At 38.7% G+C, this 17,756-nt stretch overlaps 1 protein-coding gene across 8 annotated transcripts in view; it reads right to left on the bottom strand.

The window, feature by feature from the left end:
* Positions 1-17,756, bottom strand: part of HDAC9 (histone deacetylase 9) — a 696,981-nt gene that overhangs the window by 650,498 nt on the left and 28,727 nt on the right. For all 8 annotated transcript variants that reach the window (XM_081146569.1, XM_081146578.1, XM_081146576.1 and 5 more), the window contains exon 2: positions 3,000-3,112. In XM_081146569.1, coding sequence (XP_081002695.1) covers positions 3,000-3,112 — 113 coding nt within the window. The remainder of the gene's footprint in view (positions 1-2,999; positions 3,113-17,756) is intronic.

The following is a 17,756-nucleotide window of genomic DNA, read 5'->3' as shown; positions in this document are numbered from 1 at the left end:
AGGTCTACTGTATGTGGAATTCACCAAGGTTATCTGGTATTATTTTACTTTTTGAAAGAGAGTCCAATGTATTTGACCATCTTATGTCTTACAATACATATATATACAGGAACTCTGAATTTTTCCTAAAATGCTACAGGTTGCTGTCATCTTGAGTATAAGGAGCTGAGCTATGTATGCATTGTAGTCCCTTGAAGCACAGACTCACATTCACTTTCTACACAACCAACCACCTACCCGGGGTGGACAGTAAAACTCCTATTTAACCTCAAATCCCCTTTAATCGTGTCTGTTTCTTTTCCCTCAGGAGGTATTAGCTGCATGCACTCATCTGTTTTACTTCTCCCCCTTACCTCACCAAGTTCAGTAAATGTTAATTCTGACCATCTGTTACATATATACACCATTTCCACAGCTTTCTTGTCCAATATACTTTACATCTTAAGCAATTACCTCAACAACAACATTAATAACAAAAATCTCACCCCACCCTCACACATATAGATGAGAAAATGAAGAGTGATATCACCCTTACACAGATCTCTCCAAAAATATTACTTTTACACTGAAATTAGATGTAGCACAGACCTGCCTGAGAAATCTCTAAGGTGCCCATAGCTCACACTAAGAATCACCATAAAATCTCTCACCTGTTTAACGTTCTGCCATTTGATCCACTTTTCCTTAAGCATGTTAAAATTTAAAATTAGTTCTCATTACATTGCATCGGTTTTCTTTTTCAACTAAGTTTATCAAAATATTTCTGTATCCATTCATTGCAATCTAGTTACCTTTAAATAGGCCTAGATGGGCTGACCTGGGAATCTAACCACTTTCCAACAGTGTTCTAATGGGACTACGTGTTTCTCATTAAAAACAAGCAGGTCCAAGGTCTACACGTGTTAGAAAGATGGTAAACGAAGACCACAGAGACACTGAAATTGCTACACTTGCACTTATTTGAAAGTTAGTAAGTTTTATAACTTGAGTTTCATTATAATTTGGATTCAAATTTATCCTGTGTAGTTTCATCCTTCATTAGCCTTGATGGTATCTGCACTTTGTGTCCATGTCAAGATTACATATCCAGGTAGAAATGCCCTATCAAATGTTTCATTTAGATTCAGTTGCTGTCACTGTCATAGATTCTATCTTCCCATCATTCAGCGTGCCCTGTCACTCTCCTGTGAAGCGAAGCCGGGAGGTAACAAACAATGTGGGAAGGGTGTGTGTGTGTGTTGAGGGGGTAGGCAGAAAAGGGACATGGGAAATTTTTAAGAAATATATAAAAAGTCTAGTTTCCGGTCTTAAGAATTAAAGACAAGCTCCTATATAAATTCTAAACAATAACCTCTGGAAATGGGGGAAGTTTTCTGCCACTTTTTCTGCCACTTCTGTACTTAGCCAATTTGTTCCTATTGCTTTTAGTATGTTTTTATGATTCCAACACATTCTACCACAAGAAAAAAAGCTTGACTGTGGTGCTTCTAAATTAAATGCGTGTTAAATTATGCAATTTTGAAACATTAAATTTATATATAAATGAATATATGTAATATATATTTAAAATGCACTATACACATCTATAAAATGCAAACATGGTTTTAAGTTCATCTCAATAGAAAGGATAAGAAGACTACACTATAACTGTGATGAGCAATGCAGCTCACACAGGGCTGTCTGCGAGGGTGGGGTAGGGAGCAGGCAGGGGAAAGAACAGGTACAACAGGTTCAACAGTGGTTGCCAAAGTGTAGTCCCCAGGCAAGCAGTAGCATCTACCTGTAAAAATCACAATTCTTGAGCCCCACTCCAGACCTACTGAGTCAAAAACTATGGGCATGGGGCTTGTTTTGAACAATCCCTTCCAATGATGCTAACCCATGGTAAAGTTTGAGAACCTCTGGGCTACAGGGACTCAGAGGTAAGAGGCCTAGGTAACACTTCATCTGAATATCCAGATGACAATACCAATTATAAATCATGACTGTGACTAAAGACTCTGGAACAGCTTTGCTACATCATTTAGAATCAACAATCACAGTTCTACTCTGCAATGATTTCCAGTCCCAAATTCAACCTACAAGCTGGTGGACTACTGGGACTGTGGGGAAAGACTGAAGAGGCCATGAACTTTCAGAGCAGCTAATCTGGGTGTGGCACTCCACAGAGTGAAAATCTTGGCAGAACACATCCCTTTATAAACTCTGAATATAACATTACACTAGCTTCAACCTTGGAAGTTGGATAACACAGGATAGCAATACACTGAAAGGGTGTTTTAAATAGCGTATAGAAATAAATGCTCCTATAATAATCCAAACGGAAAATTCTTTTAAAATGTGTTCATGCTAAACATGTGGTTTCTGACCCTACTCCATCATACTTAAGAATTAGACTGTGTTTGTGCCAAAAGTGACACCCTGTTCCTGGAGGAATGGGAGTTGGCAGTGCTGGTCACACTACTCAAGCCACACAGTACCCTGGATTTGGAGGAAGCAGGTGCTAAGATTATAACTCAATATGTGTATAGGGGTGACAGTAAAGCAGGGTGCAGAGGAGAAATATCCTTCCTGCGTGTCAAGGGATGAAGAAGGAGTGATTCCACAGGCCGACTTTCAAAGTCCACAGAAAAATTTAAGAGCATTCAGACACACATGAGGTCAGAAAAGCTATGGGTGTGAATTACATGCCTGCATTATATTTAATAAACATTTATAACTTCATAAAATTCAACCCAAATGTTACATTAGAAGCAGAGGAATGAAAACCCAGTGCTCAGATAACAATGCGAATGAAATTAGTTGCCCACAAAGCCAACTGGGTTACGTAACAGAGGACACGCTGTAGATTCCAAAATCCAAAATTCATTATATCAAGCAACCTTCATCAGAAAACAAAACAACAGTCCTTTCATGACTTAAATTTTTGACTTGACGCAACACAAAGCAACATCTTTCATATAAAGACTGCTAATGGTTTTAAAAGCAATGAGACTGACCAGGCTGCACAGGCGAGCTCATCGTGGCAATCGGGCAAAGGACGACCGGGGACAGTGGATTCACAGCCTTCCTGCAGCTGGCGATGCGGGTCACCAGGGGCCGGGAGAGAAACCTAGAAGGCAAGAAAAATGCAGGGGGGTGACACGGGGTCTGCCAAGCCACAAAGGAAAAAACAGTCTCAGCTCAGCCACAGCTCAGCCATGGGTCTGAGAGGCAGCCACATCAACCTCCCAAGTGTCTTAAATCTTCATCTAGAATATCCATATCAATATATATTATCTATTATGGATATAAAGATATTACATATAGACAAGTAATTGATATTATTTATACATCTATAATTTTATCTGTAACGGTACAAATTTACCAGTCTTGCTTAAAACTAGGAATACTGTGAACACAAAAATAAAATAAAATAAATCCTGTGAATGGAAAACCACTTCACATAATTATAATTAGTTTCCTATTTACTAGTCCCTATAATTTGTTTTTTATTATCGCTATTAAAGAAATTTAAACTATGTTTTGGAATTTTGGATATGAATATGTCATTGCATAGTGTTTTTATCATTGTCAAAGATTTCCTTGTGGAGATAAGACTTCTTGGTGAAGGGATTTTAATAGACTGAAAAAGGGAATAAATAAACCATAAATTATAAGAGCGACGGAAAAGTTCCATTACAATTTCCACTTCTTCTTGAAGACTTTTGCAATCTCGCTGCAGCCAAAAGTAGTAACAGCCATGGTCTTCCCAGGAGTGGCACTTACAGGATGGACTTCTTGACAGGAATTTAAGGGACTTTCTGCTTTTAATTCGAATGCACTCTCATTGCTAGACATCTCGGCAAAGGAAAAGCAATTGGAAAGGCAGTTTCCTCACAGTTTACTGGAACTTGTCAAAGTTTTAAAAAAAGGAGAGGAGGAAGAAGGAGCTTTCAAAGTTGCACTTAATGAGTTTCTTGCAAAAATAGTATAACCCAATTGCACTATTTTTATACACAGAAGGCTGTTAACTCTGAGAAACATACATCTCTTTATCTTGAGAATCCAACATATTTATTGTGATTCGTTTTCTCATCAGTATTTTGAAAGTGCTATTACTATTTTTTGCCCAAATGTATAAGGCAGGATATAAATACATATTTCCTTTGAAGAACTATGTAACCTCACCAAGAATACCTATAATACTTTAAATGGCCTCTAAATAGAAATATGCTCATTATTAGAAGACTTAAATAGATTTATCAGTTGTAGCAGGCTGCTTATCACATCTTTAGTGCTGGATATATATTAGGATTTAGTAACAATAAAACATATTTTTATAAATCTTCAAAATTACACTGATGTAAAAAAATTACACTGATGTGCTTATTTCACCAACATTATTAAAGAATCTTAATTTCCATGTTGATGAGAAAGCAATATTTCTTTAAAAAATGAAAAAGGTAGAGCAGGAAGGTCTTTTGATTTCTTTATCAGCAAACAGACTTTCTGATGTTGGCTTCTAAATAAAAAAATGTCAATGTCATATTTAAAAAAAATCGCTTGTGTAGTTCTTAATAGTTGTAAAACACTTTTAGAGAGACCATATTTTATGTCATTTTCGCATCCACGATGCTAATAGATACTTGGAACTCTCCACATACATCCTTCATAGGTGAGAATATTGAGATGTCACCTATTTCGTAATTAAAAGGTAATGAAGCAAAATAAAAATTAAAACTGAGTAAGATTTAAATGTATAGAGTATATCAAATTAATGAGTGTGTACTTTGAGGTTTTTCCCATTTTTTACTTTTTTACACTGCAGTCTGAAACATTTCATAAAAGCTATTGCTGCATTCTTTTTTTAAATGTTTTTCACTGACTTTTTAGAGAGAGAGGAAGGGAGAGGGAGAGGGGGTGGAAGAGAGGAACATTGATGGAAAGAGAAACATTGATTGGTTGCCTCCCACAAGCACCCTGACCAGGGATCGAGCCCGCGACCTGGTCATATTCCCTGACCAGGAATCAAACCAGCGACCATCCAGTGCATGGACAATGCTATGTTTTTTTATTGAATTTTTGGAGAGAGAGGAAGGAAGAGGGGGAGAGAGAGAGACTGGCTGCATTCTCAATTCTCAATGGCATGGTTTAATTTTAAATTAAGAATAACAAAACATAAGGGACAGGAAACTCTAAGAGAATGTAAGTAAAGCAGCACAGAGAGATGCCTTCCATCAGAAGCGCAGTTACTCTGTGTTTAAACAAACAAAAAAATCTATAATATCACTTTCTACAATTGATGCTTGTATATTTACAAATATAACTCAATTTAACCAATAATATCCAACCGTTAACAGTAGTAATACTAAAGCAAAGTTTTACTACTTGTCCCCAAATCTAAAATTACAAAGATCTTTCACTTTTCACCACGTCTGCCTCTTATTTCCACAAACATAAATAATGACAGTCCATAACATGTCGATTTATGGGTAGTTACATAATTGGTGGGTTTCACCTTCATAGCTCTAGACTTGAGTTGCAAAGTTAATCTCAGATGGAAATATGAACTCTACTTCTAAAATATCATCATTAAATACCTTTTTAAAATTTAAACTACTCTCTTTGCCATTCAGTTGTTTTAGTAACTTCCTAATCATGACATATTCTTGCAACATTATGAAAGCCTATTATCTGAACAGTTATAAAGAAAATAAATATGCGTTTCTATGTTGATATGTACTTGCTTCCAGTTATTATTACATCTCCATTTTTAATGAGCCACAATGAACCAAAGTTATAACAACTATAGCTGCATAATTGAAATATGATTCTTTAAAGAGCTCTCCTAAAAGATTTCAGAGGTACGGATCCTCTACACATACATGCACACTGTGTGCATGTGTGTGTGTGAGTGTGTGCGAGTGTGTGTGCGGGTGCACACGACATATCATCAACTACCTAATCTTCCCTTTCCTGGTGGCTAACAAGTCAACAGATTAGAAGCCCTATTCACACCTTTTAGGGACAAAATTGATACAAAATGAAGCCCGTTTTTACCTGCTCGGAGAAGAAAGAGGGGTTGGTGGGGAACATCTGTCAATGAGGATGAGCAATTTATTCTTAAATTTTCCCACACTTCTTTATCCAACTGGGCTTCAGAGAAATGCACTATTTTCTGAGAATGGGGACATTTTCCTTTAGTATGTGAGTCATCCTTCCAGTAAGCCTCAACTAGAAATAATAGGGAACTGGCCTTCAAGTGAGTAGATAAATGAAAAAAAAAAGTAATGCTGATTGTGAGTGCAGATTATCAAAGCAGGTATAGAAATATATCTGTTTTCAATTAATAGTTTTGATTAATTTGCACATTAATTTGCCTTTGCTGTGAAAATACATTTACATTTCAGGAGATAAAGCACAGCAAGAGCAAAATTGTTCCTATGAATCTTTTACCTATTGAGATCCAAGAATTGTTATTTTGGCTCTTGACTATCCTTGAGCTACCTGGATCCACAATAAGAAACCAAGAGTCTTTATACAAAATGATCATCTCTGACTACAAGCTGGTCATCTGCCTGCTACAGGTTACTGCTACGATATCCTGGAATATATATAGCACAGTGCAACAGCCCAAGGGGGGACACCCTGCAATGTCTTAGCTTGCTTGTGCAGCCAGCCAAAGAGAGGGCACTATCACATCCCATTGCCCCAGCCCACACTGCTCTCATTATCACTGTGGTGGTGATTCGTAAATCCTTTAACCATTCCATACATGCCTGTTCCATAGTAAGGAAGGGCAAACCAGCAGAGCTTTACAAATCACAAAGCATCTGCCCAAGGATCATCTCCTCTGATCTCACAACAACCCTCTGGAGTACACTGAGTAAGCCATTATGATCCCCATCCTACAGATGAGGAACTGGAGGCTAAGAGAGTGTCAGGAATGTGTTCAGAGACATAGAGGTGGTAAATGAGAGGGCTGGTCTCCTGACTCTTAGCCCAGTGCTCTCTTGTGTTGCATCACAAGGAATTGCAAACCATGCTCGAGGAGCTGCTTGAATATCAAGACTCTACCCAGTCATCACAATTTCAATAATGACTCACTGAGTTACAGGTCTTCTTTACTACAGAACTTATCTAGCCAGTGACTAAACTGAACTCAGACAAAAAAGATGATAAAATAAATAGTTGGAATAAATGTCTGCAAGAAATCTCACAACATAAGCTTTCAAATCTGACTTAGACATCATGTTCCTACCACAATCTTTCTGTTGGTTTTTTAACGATAGTCTGAGATTCTAATTACAGTTTTCTTTTTTTTCCCTTTTGGGCAATTTGTATTATTTTGGACAGTAAGCCACTTTGAAAGCAAAATGATGTTTTAGTCTATGTAGCTAGCAAAAACCCTGTGTCTCTAATATATCTTCCTCAGATTTACGGCAAGTTGTAACCCACAGTTCAGCCTGCGGGTCCTTTTCTTCTCAGATGGAGCCATTGGCTTCAATTCCCCTGAAGAGTAGGCTTCATGAGCTGACTCAGTTCCTAATACCCACTGTAGAGATAGTTTATTAGTGGAATAAGCCTACTGTGCAAGTTCATGGAGTATCAGGAGGTTCTTCAGACCCACAGTCTCTCTCTTGTGCCTCAGAACCTGAATTTCATCTTCAGAGATAAATACTAGAAAACTGCTCTTAACATTCTTTTCAACAAACTTTTACTGGCAACATCCAAGATACTCCACTACCCATTATGGGAACCTCAGATTCTATTTCATTTTCTGTTTCTGGCATTTCCCATATATAGTCATCAAAGCCAGCCCACTGATGTCTTAAAAATATCTTTCATATCGAGGCCCTCCTTTCCATTTCAATGAATGCTGTCGTGGCTCGAGTAATCATTTGTTCTTAGTCAGATTCTTTATCTAGTCTCCTATCTGGTATCCCTGCCTCTGGGGGATGTATAAATAAATAAATGGGTAAGTTAAAATCTGGTGTCCTGCATACTCCTTAGTTGGTATTCAAGTTCCCTCATAATTTGTTTTCTCTTCTTTTTTTCTCTCACACGTAACTCCTATGGTTCCAAGCAATCTGTCATTATTCCTAGGGTGCTATTCAACATCATGAACTACTGAGACATAGGCACAAACTCATCAGAATGAACACTAAATACACCAGCTGACTGTGAGTCTTGATTTTCCCTGTATAGTATCATTCGTATTTCCATGTTTTTGTGCCATTTTCTGCAAAGGATACTATCACCTCTTCTCTGCCTCCCAGCTCAAATTCTTTAAGGCTATGTTCAGTGAGAATTCTTAACCAACCACTGCAAGGAAAAAGTCACCTTCCTCATCTACGCTCCCACCATACTTATACTAGCGCCCCTTAGGTTAGATAATAATACCACCTCTTATGTGGGCGCATTGCTTTCATCCACCATGTGACAATGTTTCTAGGTTCAGGGATGACACTATGTTCATCTCAGTAACTCCCACACCTAGTACAGGGCCTGGTACGTGTAAGTACACAACAAATTCTTGATAGGTGAACGAGTCAACTAAGGGAAAGGGCTAAACCTATGAATCTGTAGTTGCCTGACTCTGGGGCAGAATCATTTATCCAACTTGTCAGCAGAGTGTTTTGAAGCACTAGGTCACAGTCCTTTGATTTTGATCAAAGACAGAAAGAAAAACGCTCTAGAGTTTGGGCCACCATCTAGAAAGGGCAGACCCACATGAGGTGGGTGCCTTCTGGATCAGCGGGAGACCCCAGGCACCCAACAACACCCTTGAATTATGTTGCCCAAGATACCGTCATTTCTCAGGTCACTGGAAGGGTTCACCTTTTCAACCTTCTTATTAGCTTCAGTGTTTCCTCTGCCAAAAGAATTCATTTCTTTATTAGACAAGCTCTTCAACCTCACGATTACATCAAAATAATCGAACCACTCTTCATCAAGACACAGGAGAATGGGACACAGAGATTTAAGAATACTTGTTCTTTCAACTTTAGTAGCAGAAGCAGGACTATGCAAATAATGCTCCGACAATACTTGTTTTAAGCAACAGGCCCCGGGAGACTCTGGAGACTGGGAAAACTAATGGGCACAGAAGGGAGCCACCCCAAGGATGCAGTCAGTGAGTTAACCTCCCCTAACACTGCAGCAGACACCTGGTGCTCAGAATTACTGAACACACCAAAAAAACTGGTACAGCTACTCCTTTCATCTCATCCTGGTCTCCGGGCAGTTACTGATGAAAGACTATTGGTTTCAATCCCAGTCTGCTTGCCAGATATTTGCTGGCTTCCCCCTTAGAGTACAGCTAAGAGCAGAACGTGTCACCCTGAGGGCCGCACATCTCCCATGCATGCTCTGTGCTTACATTTGAAAAGCAAATCATAAGCTCCATGGTAAGCCTTTTAGAAAAACCATTTAAGCGCAGGCTACATTGTAGGGTGTAATATAGAGCAGGAACGCAGCTTGGGAGGTTAGTTATGCATATATTTTGCATATTTAAGATAGGATTCAGTAGTCTATACTATAAATATAACTCAATGGTAACATCTAAAAATATATAACATAATCAGGAATGGTCTGCTAGATATTTTATTTCATAAGAAAAAATTCTGCCAACGACAGTACCTGCACTAATAAAAACAGACCTTTACTTTATAAGCCTTGATGTTTAAAACCCTGTGATTAGCCCCAGGGCAGTACCCAAGTCATATCGCAAACAGTTTCTATATAATAAAGACCATCTTATCAAAAAGCCTTCCTTCGCTGATTTTTATTGGATCATTGAAGTTCCCGGCCTGAAACTTCCCGCCTTGGGCAATAGGGAGTAGGGAGTCACAGCCACCATTATTATCAGCCTGTGTTTAAAACTAGATTCACAATGCCCAGAAACTGCAGGACATACGAGGCTCCTTTTCAGTCATGGCAAAGGGGTTGTTTAAAAAAAAAAGAAAGAAAGAAGCAAGCTTTGTCTACCTGTAAATACACACGAGACGGAAGTCCAAAAGAGAATTGAGCAAAGGAAGTAATAGTCGAAGTGAAGGAACTTGTAACAGACAACCTCTGAGACCTGTGCAGTAGGAGGGCTTTGTAACTCTCACACTGTAACCTTCCCTGCAGAAAACTGCCCCGGTCAAGGTCAAGCACACTTAAAAGAACCAGCTCCAGGTCTGCTACCTGCCAGGGTGGAGACTCAGGTTATGATCAGCTGGAGAAACACAAAAGATCTTTAGCCATCACTGCAACTTAGACTGATGTGGTTCTCTTTTTCACACTTCAATATTGAATATGTATTTTGAATGTCTGTGCTTTCTTTCTTTAATGCTGCAGCCTCCCTCTCGAAGATCTGATAATCCCTTCATTCAGTGAAATGTCTCAGTAGCCAGGGTCAGGAAGTCAATTAACCTCTCTGAGCCTCAGTTGCTTAAACACAAATTATTTCCCTTACCAGGTTGTTGGGAGGCTTGCAGAAAATGAATGTACTCAGCAGGGAGAAAGTGCTCAAAAATGTTGGCTGTTATTATCATTATTAGTACAGAAACTGTGTTTTACTTGAGGCCAACTTCCGTCCCAGGAGGAAACAGTGGCCCGCGGTGCCTGTCGCCCTGGAACAGGGTTCTGCCGCACAGCAATTCATCTTTCTCACTCCACCAGGGTTACAACAGGGATCCAATTACTGAAGCTTTTTTCTTTCTTTGCTTCATTCTTTTAGAAGGCAATGCGTACTCTAAGGAAATGTCCTGTGTTATCGTTTGCTTGTGAATATACCACATTTACCCAAATCTTTCACTTATGTTACTAATATAAAAAAAAAAAAAAAATCACTCGGGTATTGATGGGAAGGAAAACAACTATCATTTTGCAGAAACATGAAGCATGGTCGCCGAGGGCTGTATAAATCCTTCCATAAAGGACTTTTCTATTGTTTTAACAGATCACTTTGGGAACCTCAATAGTCTCTAAAGCCTCCCTTTGTGTTGGGAGGAGGATTTCACCGATCCTTTTACTCGCTGCTCTCTCTCTCACCAGTGGTCAGTTCAGTTTTAAGCCAGCGCCCAGAATCCTCCCCAGACATGGACAGCTAGGCACTTCTGGGGAAGAAATCACAACAGCAGGACAGCCACGCGATGGAGAAGGAACAGGGTAGGTCTTGAGCCACCAGATCCACTGCCAAGAGGAGCATGGGACCCCTCCCCAACAATACCCACCTTAGCACTGACTCCTTTTACTCTTTGGCCCTTTACCTGCGACCCTCTCTTCCACTGGTCTTCCCCGGGGTCTCTTCTGACTGAACAGGTCATTTAGTTTTTTGACCCCTTTCCAAAGCACCCCTCTTCACGAACGAGCTCAACCAACCTCCCATCTCCCACCTCTGCCTCCTTCTCAGACCCTCCAAAGAACCCTACTTTATTCTGAAGATTTATCTCAACTGCATCCCCTTCTGACTTTTCTTTCAACTATGCTTTTCCATTTTCTACACAGGCTTCCTTTGACCACATACCGGTATCTCAGTATACACCTAAGTTTTCAAAATACACAAGAAATGAATCTTTGATTGGCACCTTACCAATGGGTACTGAATTTTCTAGCTTGCACAAACTTGATGTTCAGGTTAAGACCCACTCAGGTTGATGCTATGGAAGGAACTTTGAGGGCTATATTTAGCACTGGAGCGACAGTTGTAACCATGCTTGAATTTAACATGTATTTATTGAGTGCTTACTGTGAATGTTCAGAACAAAGCTGAGCGGGTAGCTCAGAGAGTTCTGGCCTCACAGATTTTACACCAGGGATTTCTCAGAATTGGGTCCAAGGACTCCCCTCAAAATGCAGTCTTTTCGAAGACCTCCTGAATCACTGAGCTAAAGTATGAGAACCAAATAACAAAACATACTGAGAGGCAGTGACACAGTGGGAAAAAGTGCACTGGGTTTGGAGTCTGACAGAACTTAATGCAAATACCCCTCTCTGATTTTCTTGCTATTTTTTTCACAGGCAAATTACTTTACCACTCTGGCCTTCAGTTTGCTCACCAGTAAGTTGCTGGCTCTAATACTTATTGCAGGAGCACTAGGGACAAATGACAATATATTCAAAATTCTTAGCGTAGTATTCAATAAATGTGAGATATCGTTACGACAGGGCCTCTGTTGTTGCAAATTGCCATGGAGTTGTGAAACACTGCAGCCCTAATAGATATTAATTCTTAAAAGAACAGAACAGCACAGGTCTACAGGAATCTGAAGAGAGTTTTCATTGTAAATAGGGGTAGAAGGGGAAGGTACCATGGAAGAGCTGGAATGCAGCTTCAGGATATTGAATTTCATTCAGAAATACACAGCTGACAGAAATGTCCTCCTTTCCTGGAAGTTCCTCAAGTCCTAATCTCAATGACTTGTAAACAGCTTTAAGAAACAACTTTAAAATTACTTGTTGTGTCCCCCAACTATTTCATGATTGAAATGATCCATTTTTACATTCCTATATTATAAAATATTTTCAGTGTTAAAATTAGCCTTAAAATTACCTCAAGTTCTGTGCTACACAGGATTGTTGTTTTTAATCCTCAGCAGAGGATATGTTTTTACTGATTTTAGAGAGGAGGGGAGAGAGTGGGAGAGAACCATCCGTGTGAGAGTAACATGGATCAGCTGCCTCTCACACGCACCCCGACTGGGACGGAACCTGCAGCCTTCCAGGATACAGGACAACACTCCAACCGAGCCAACGGGTCAGGGCCGGTGGCTATTTTATGTCAGACATTCCATTCCCACCAAGATGCAGAAGTTTAGACAGACTGCTTCTCAGGTATGCCATGTTCTTTATATACAAAATGACAGATCTGACCTCGTGCCGGGGAGGGCAGTCTTTGGGTTACTATACTACTATTAGTGATGGGAGAACCATGTGAAAGACGTCCCTGGAGAGTCAGGAAGGCTGCCTTCAGCAAAGATGAATGTTCACCTGCTCCAGGAAGCTAACTGGCTCATGATGGGATCAGGCCTCTTGATCCCATTAGTAAAGCACACTAACCAATTAAGCCAACTCAGAGCCAATCCTATTAAACCTCATCATTCCTGTGCAGGATAAAGAATAACTAATACTCCACCTGAAAAAAAAAAAATTTTAAAAATGGAGAAACGTTTCAAAAGATAAAATCTACAAAATAAGGTAACAACAATTGCTGAGTGTATAAATATAATCTGAGAACTCAAAACAAGCTCAGCATTCAATCCACAGAACATGTATTCGCTGAGCGAAAAAGCCTCCTTTGAAACTGAGTATCTGTATAAAAACAAAGGGGCTAAGACAACTCATTTTATTGCAGGCAACTGCTATTAATGTCACACAGGGGAGAGCTACAGCCTTTGCTTTCATATCCCAGTCCTGCAGGGAAAAAATATGCATATATACATATATATTAAAATAGACTGAGACAGATCAGCACATATAAATAGCTCAATGCAACATCTGTAGCAGTCCTGAAGATTGTATTAAAGTTCTTGCTGTTTATCAGGTTGGTAAATCAGATCAGCTCCTACTTGTTTAAAGTGCCAGTTGCTGGGCAACCACATCTTCTGTCAACTGTTACTCACTCCTAAGTTCCTCTGCAATACTCCTTTGAGAGAGAAAAAATCATGAAAAATTATTGAGATGCTTATTTGGGGCATAAGAAATGCACTTAACTTTTATCCCTGAGTCTAAAGAGTCTGAGAATTGAATGATAGTGGGAAAGTAAACATGTTTAGTGAGTGGGAGGAAGGGCGTTTGTGGTACAGGTAGGGATGTGGGTGAATTCCCAGAAAGGAAAGATGAGGGACTTCGATGAAGTAGGTTTCACTTTTGGAAACTGGTCCACAATCGAGGCATGTTTGTGACAGAAGCCGTCCAAAAGAAAATATGCCCTCTGGGGGAAATAGGTGATTTTCAACAAAACTGATGTCTAGCTATTTTTATAGTCATGTGCTCATCACTTAAGGATAAATAAGGGTTATAGTCACAGCGATCAACTATTCCTAGCTTCACATGCTCTATTTTTTTCACCCTGGATACGTAGAAACAAAGTGATCTGCTCCCGTATCATGAAAATTTCTACGTAAATGTTTTATTTTCTTGGATGTAAATCAGCATCCATTATTTTACTCTGTCCAAAAGTTGTTATCGACCAGTAACATAAAACTTCTCTTAAAGGTGAGGCAGGCTACTGGGTTATGAAGATAAGAGTGCAGTATCTATGCAATTCACTCGGTCAATAGAAGTAGTTCTAGAACTGCCAATCCCTGTCTCTCTGGGCATCAGTTTTGGACCAGATGGCCTCTAAAGTTCTTCCAAGCAATAACATTTCATAAACCCATCAATCTTTCAATTATATAGTTCTCAGTTGCAGCCCATAAAACTGAACCAACCCAATAAATCAGACTTGTTTGTGTAGCTACATTTCACGAATGTACACAGCAATGTATACACCCAGAGACAAAGAATATTAAAATGTAAATTTTGCTCTGTTGCACAAATCTTTAAAAAATAAAGAGAGATATCTTTATGACTTGGAGTAGGGTATTATTTCCTAAACAAGACAGAATTTGTCAACTTTGAAATTAAAACCTTTGTTCAATAAGAGAAAATCTCAAATAAAAGCATAAAGATAAATTACACTGAGGAAAAAATATTGCAGTGCAAACCAACAAAGAATTAGTAATGGGAATATTTTAAGAACACCCATAAATCAGTAAGAAAACAAAACAAAAAAGAACAATTTAGAAATAGGAAGAGGAATGAACGATGACCTAAGAGGAAAACTTCAACAGCCAGTAATTATCTGAAAAAAATGCTCAGTGAGACACCAATCACACCCATCAGATTGTGTATCCTTTTAAAATCTTACAATCCTAGTGTTGGCAAGGAAATGGCACAAGTGAAATTCTCATACTCTTTCAGAAACAGTGTAAATGCAGGCACCACTTAGAACAGCAATTTAAAGCTATCTAGTCAAATGGAAGATTTATAATACCCTATGACCTGCGGCAGGCAGGGTAATACACCCTACACCTCCCAAAAAAGATGTTCTGGGCCTATTCCCAGAACCTGTGACTATGTTACCTTACATAGAGAAGGGGAATTAAGATTGCCGATGGAATTAAGTTGGCTAATAAATGACCTTAAAGTAGAGAAATTAGCCCTGGCCGGGTGGCTCAGTTGGTTGGAGCACTGGCCCATGCTTCAAAGGCTGTGAGTTCGATTCCCAGTCAGGGCACATACCTAGGTTGCAGGTTTGATTCGAGGTCGGGTGTGTGTGGGAGACAACAGATCAATGTTTCTCTCTCTCTAAAATAAATAAAAACATAGTTTCAGGAGAAGATTTTAAAAAAATGATAGGGAAATTACCCTGGATAATTCACGTGGGTCCAGTATTCACAAGAGTTTTTAAAAGTGGAAGACAGAGGCAGAGAGGCAGAGGGAGATGTGACTATGGAATAGTAATCAGAGAGGCCCAGCACTGTTAGCTTTGAAGACAGAGGCGTGAGGCTGCAATCCAAAGAATGTGAGCTCTCCAGGAGCTGGAAAAGGCAAGAAATGAATTCTCCCCTAGAGGTTCCAGAAGAGACACAGCCCTGCCAACACTGAGATTTTAGCCCATGGAGACCCGAGTCAGACTTCTAGTCTCCGTAACTGTAAGATAATAAATCTGTGTTGTTTTCAGCTAGCAGGTGTGGGCTAATTTGTTTCAGCAGCAGTAGGAAACCAATTAATGACCCAGCAATTCTACTCCTAGGGAAATTCTCCCACGTGTCTTCTTGGGCAGAATCACAAGAATGTTCACAGCAAGACTATTAAGAACAAAAATTTTGGAACTAATCTTCATCAGCAGGAGAATGGATATATGAACACTTTGGTAATCTACATAATAGAATAATATATAGTAATTAATATATAGGATCTAGAGCTATATATAGGATCTAGAGCTACAAACATGGAAACAGCTCAAAACTTATGGTAAATTAATGAAATAAGCTAAGGCATAATGCATATAATATAAGGTTCATTTTTGTAAGGGTCAAAAACATACAAAATGATTATGATGATATTTGTGGATAAATATATTGTAATTAAAAATAAATAAATGAATGGGAATGATAAACACTCTACTCGGGTCAGTGGCTATCTCAGAAAGTAAGCAAATTGTACAGAGTGCTTCAAGCACATCTTACATGCTTTATTTCATGAAACACCACCAACAACAAAAAGTCCCAAGGTAAATAACCCGAAATGCAAAAATCTGTCAAATCCATAGCAAGTAGATGATTAAATTTATTATTCATACTTTTCTGTACTGCTGAAATAGTTCATCATCAAAAACTAAACAACATATGCTCCAATGATGTACTTTCCATGTGTCCACTGGCAAACAGGCAACTGATACCTCCCAAGCTCACAGAAAATGATCTCACCCAAAGAAGTATCCCTATTAACTTGCCAATTAAAAGACAAAAATACCAAAAAGCAAATATCAATATTTGACCCAATTTTTGTAACTTTCCAAATGTACACTGAAACAAACAGATTCTTATTTTTCCATTTATTTTAAGCAATTTCATCTCCTGCCTGAAAGTCAAGAACTAATTCACATTGGGAGGATTTTTTTCTGCATGTCTCCAAATAGGCACACCCAGCTGGGAAGAGGTCTATTTGAAAGTGGGTATTTATGAAATGGACCATAATAAACATGCTGTCATCTTTCAAACAAAAAATGAGATGGTTCATTTAGAAACAGTGTTTAAATAAATTGTTAAATAAACAAAAAAACAATTCTACTTAACATTATCAAAACTCTTCATCATAAGGATTAATAAGCCTATTAGCTACAGACACAAATATTGAGGGAAAAATATAAATCTACTTTTTGTGGTTTGATATTTTTCCTTTATTATTTATACTTCCACCAAAGATGCTTCGATTCCTATTTCTTTTTTAAGAGGCAAGGTCCGTCCAATGCCCCGAGGGCATTAGGAGAGGATTAGGAAATGACTATTCTGCTTCTTGGGAAATTGTAAAAGTGAGGGGGTTTTCCACTTTGACTGCTTTACCTCATGGATGGAAAATTTTAACTCTTTCTCTGGGAAGCATTCACAAGTTAAAATATTGGCACTAATTTGTTTTTGCCAACTTAAACATATGACATGGGTAAAAGCAGAAGTATTGTATTGCAACCCATTGTTATCCAAATAAAGCTTACTTTATCTCTTCAAAAGCCAAGGTCCCTTTCTTTTAAGCCTTAGAAAACTAAATGGGTTATATTTAGTTCTGGGTGGCACACAATGTAATACCTGTGCCTGCCAAAACACCAACCACAACTAAAAGGCAGTAATAGCAGCTCTAAAGAAAATCATGTTTCTTTGTTATTTTCCTGACCAACGGATGCCTCAATCAGCAATTCTGGATATCAGAAATAAGGATTGCCACATTACTATGCCTAAAACAAAAGATAAACGTACTACTCCAGTCTACTTTAATTTACATAATACTCCTTAGGGTGCTCATGGAGTAAGAACTATCACCTAAGAAACAGTGACTTAAGAAATATCCCAGCCAAACATGATCTTATCATCAAAGCTTGTCCCTCTAATGAAGGCCTTGATTTATGCAGAGCATGACTACATTTTGCTTTCTAGAGAGTCTTTTATTCAATAAGACCCTTTCCCTTTCTTGATCTTTTTTCTGTTTCCTTTTTTCCCAATCAGCATCATAAAGACCTTTCCTTT

The sequence above is a fragment of the Miniopterus schreibersii genome (genome assembly GCF_964146895.1).
Source record: "Miniopterus schreibersii genome assembly, chromosome: 9".
In the NCBI taxonomy this organism is placed as follows: Eukaryota; Metazoa; Chordata; class Mammalia; order Chiroptera; family Miniopteridae; genus Miniopterus; species Miniopterus schreibersii.
The sequence above is the reverse complement of the archived record's forward strand: the minus strand, read 5'-3'. Positions and strand labels throughout refer to the sequence as shown.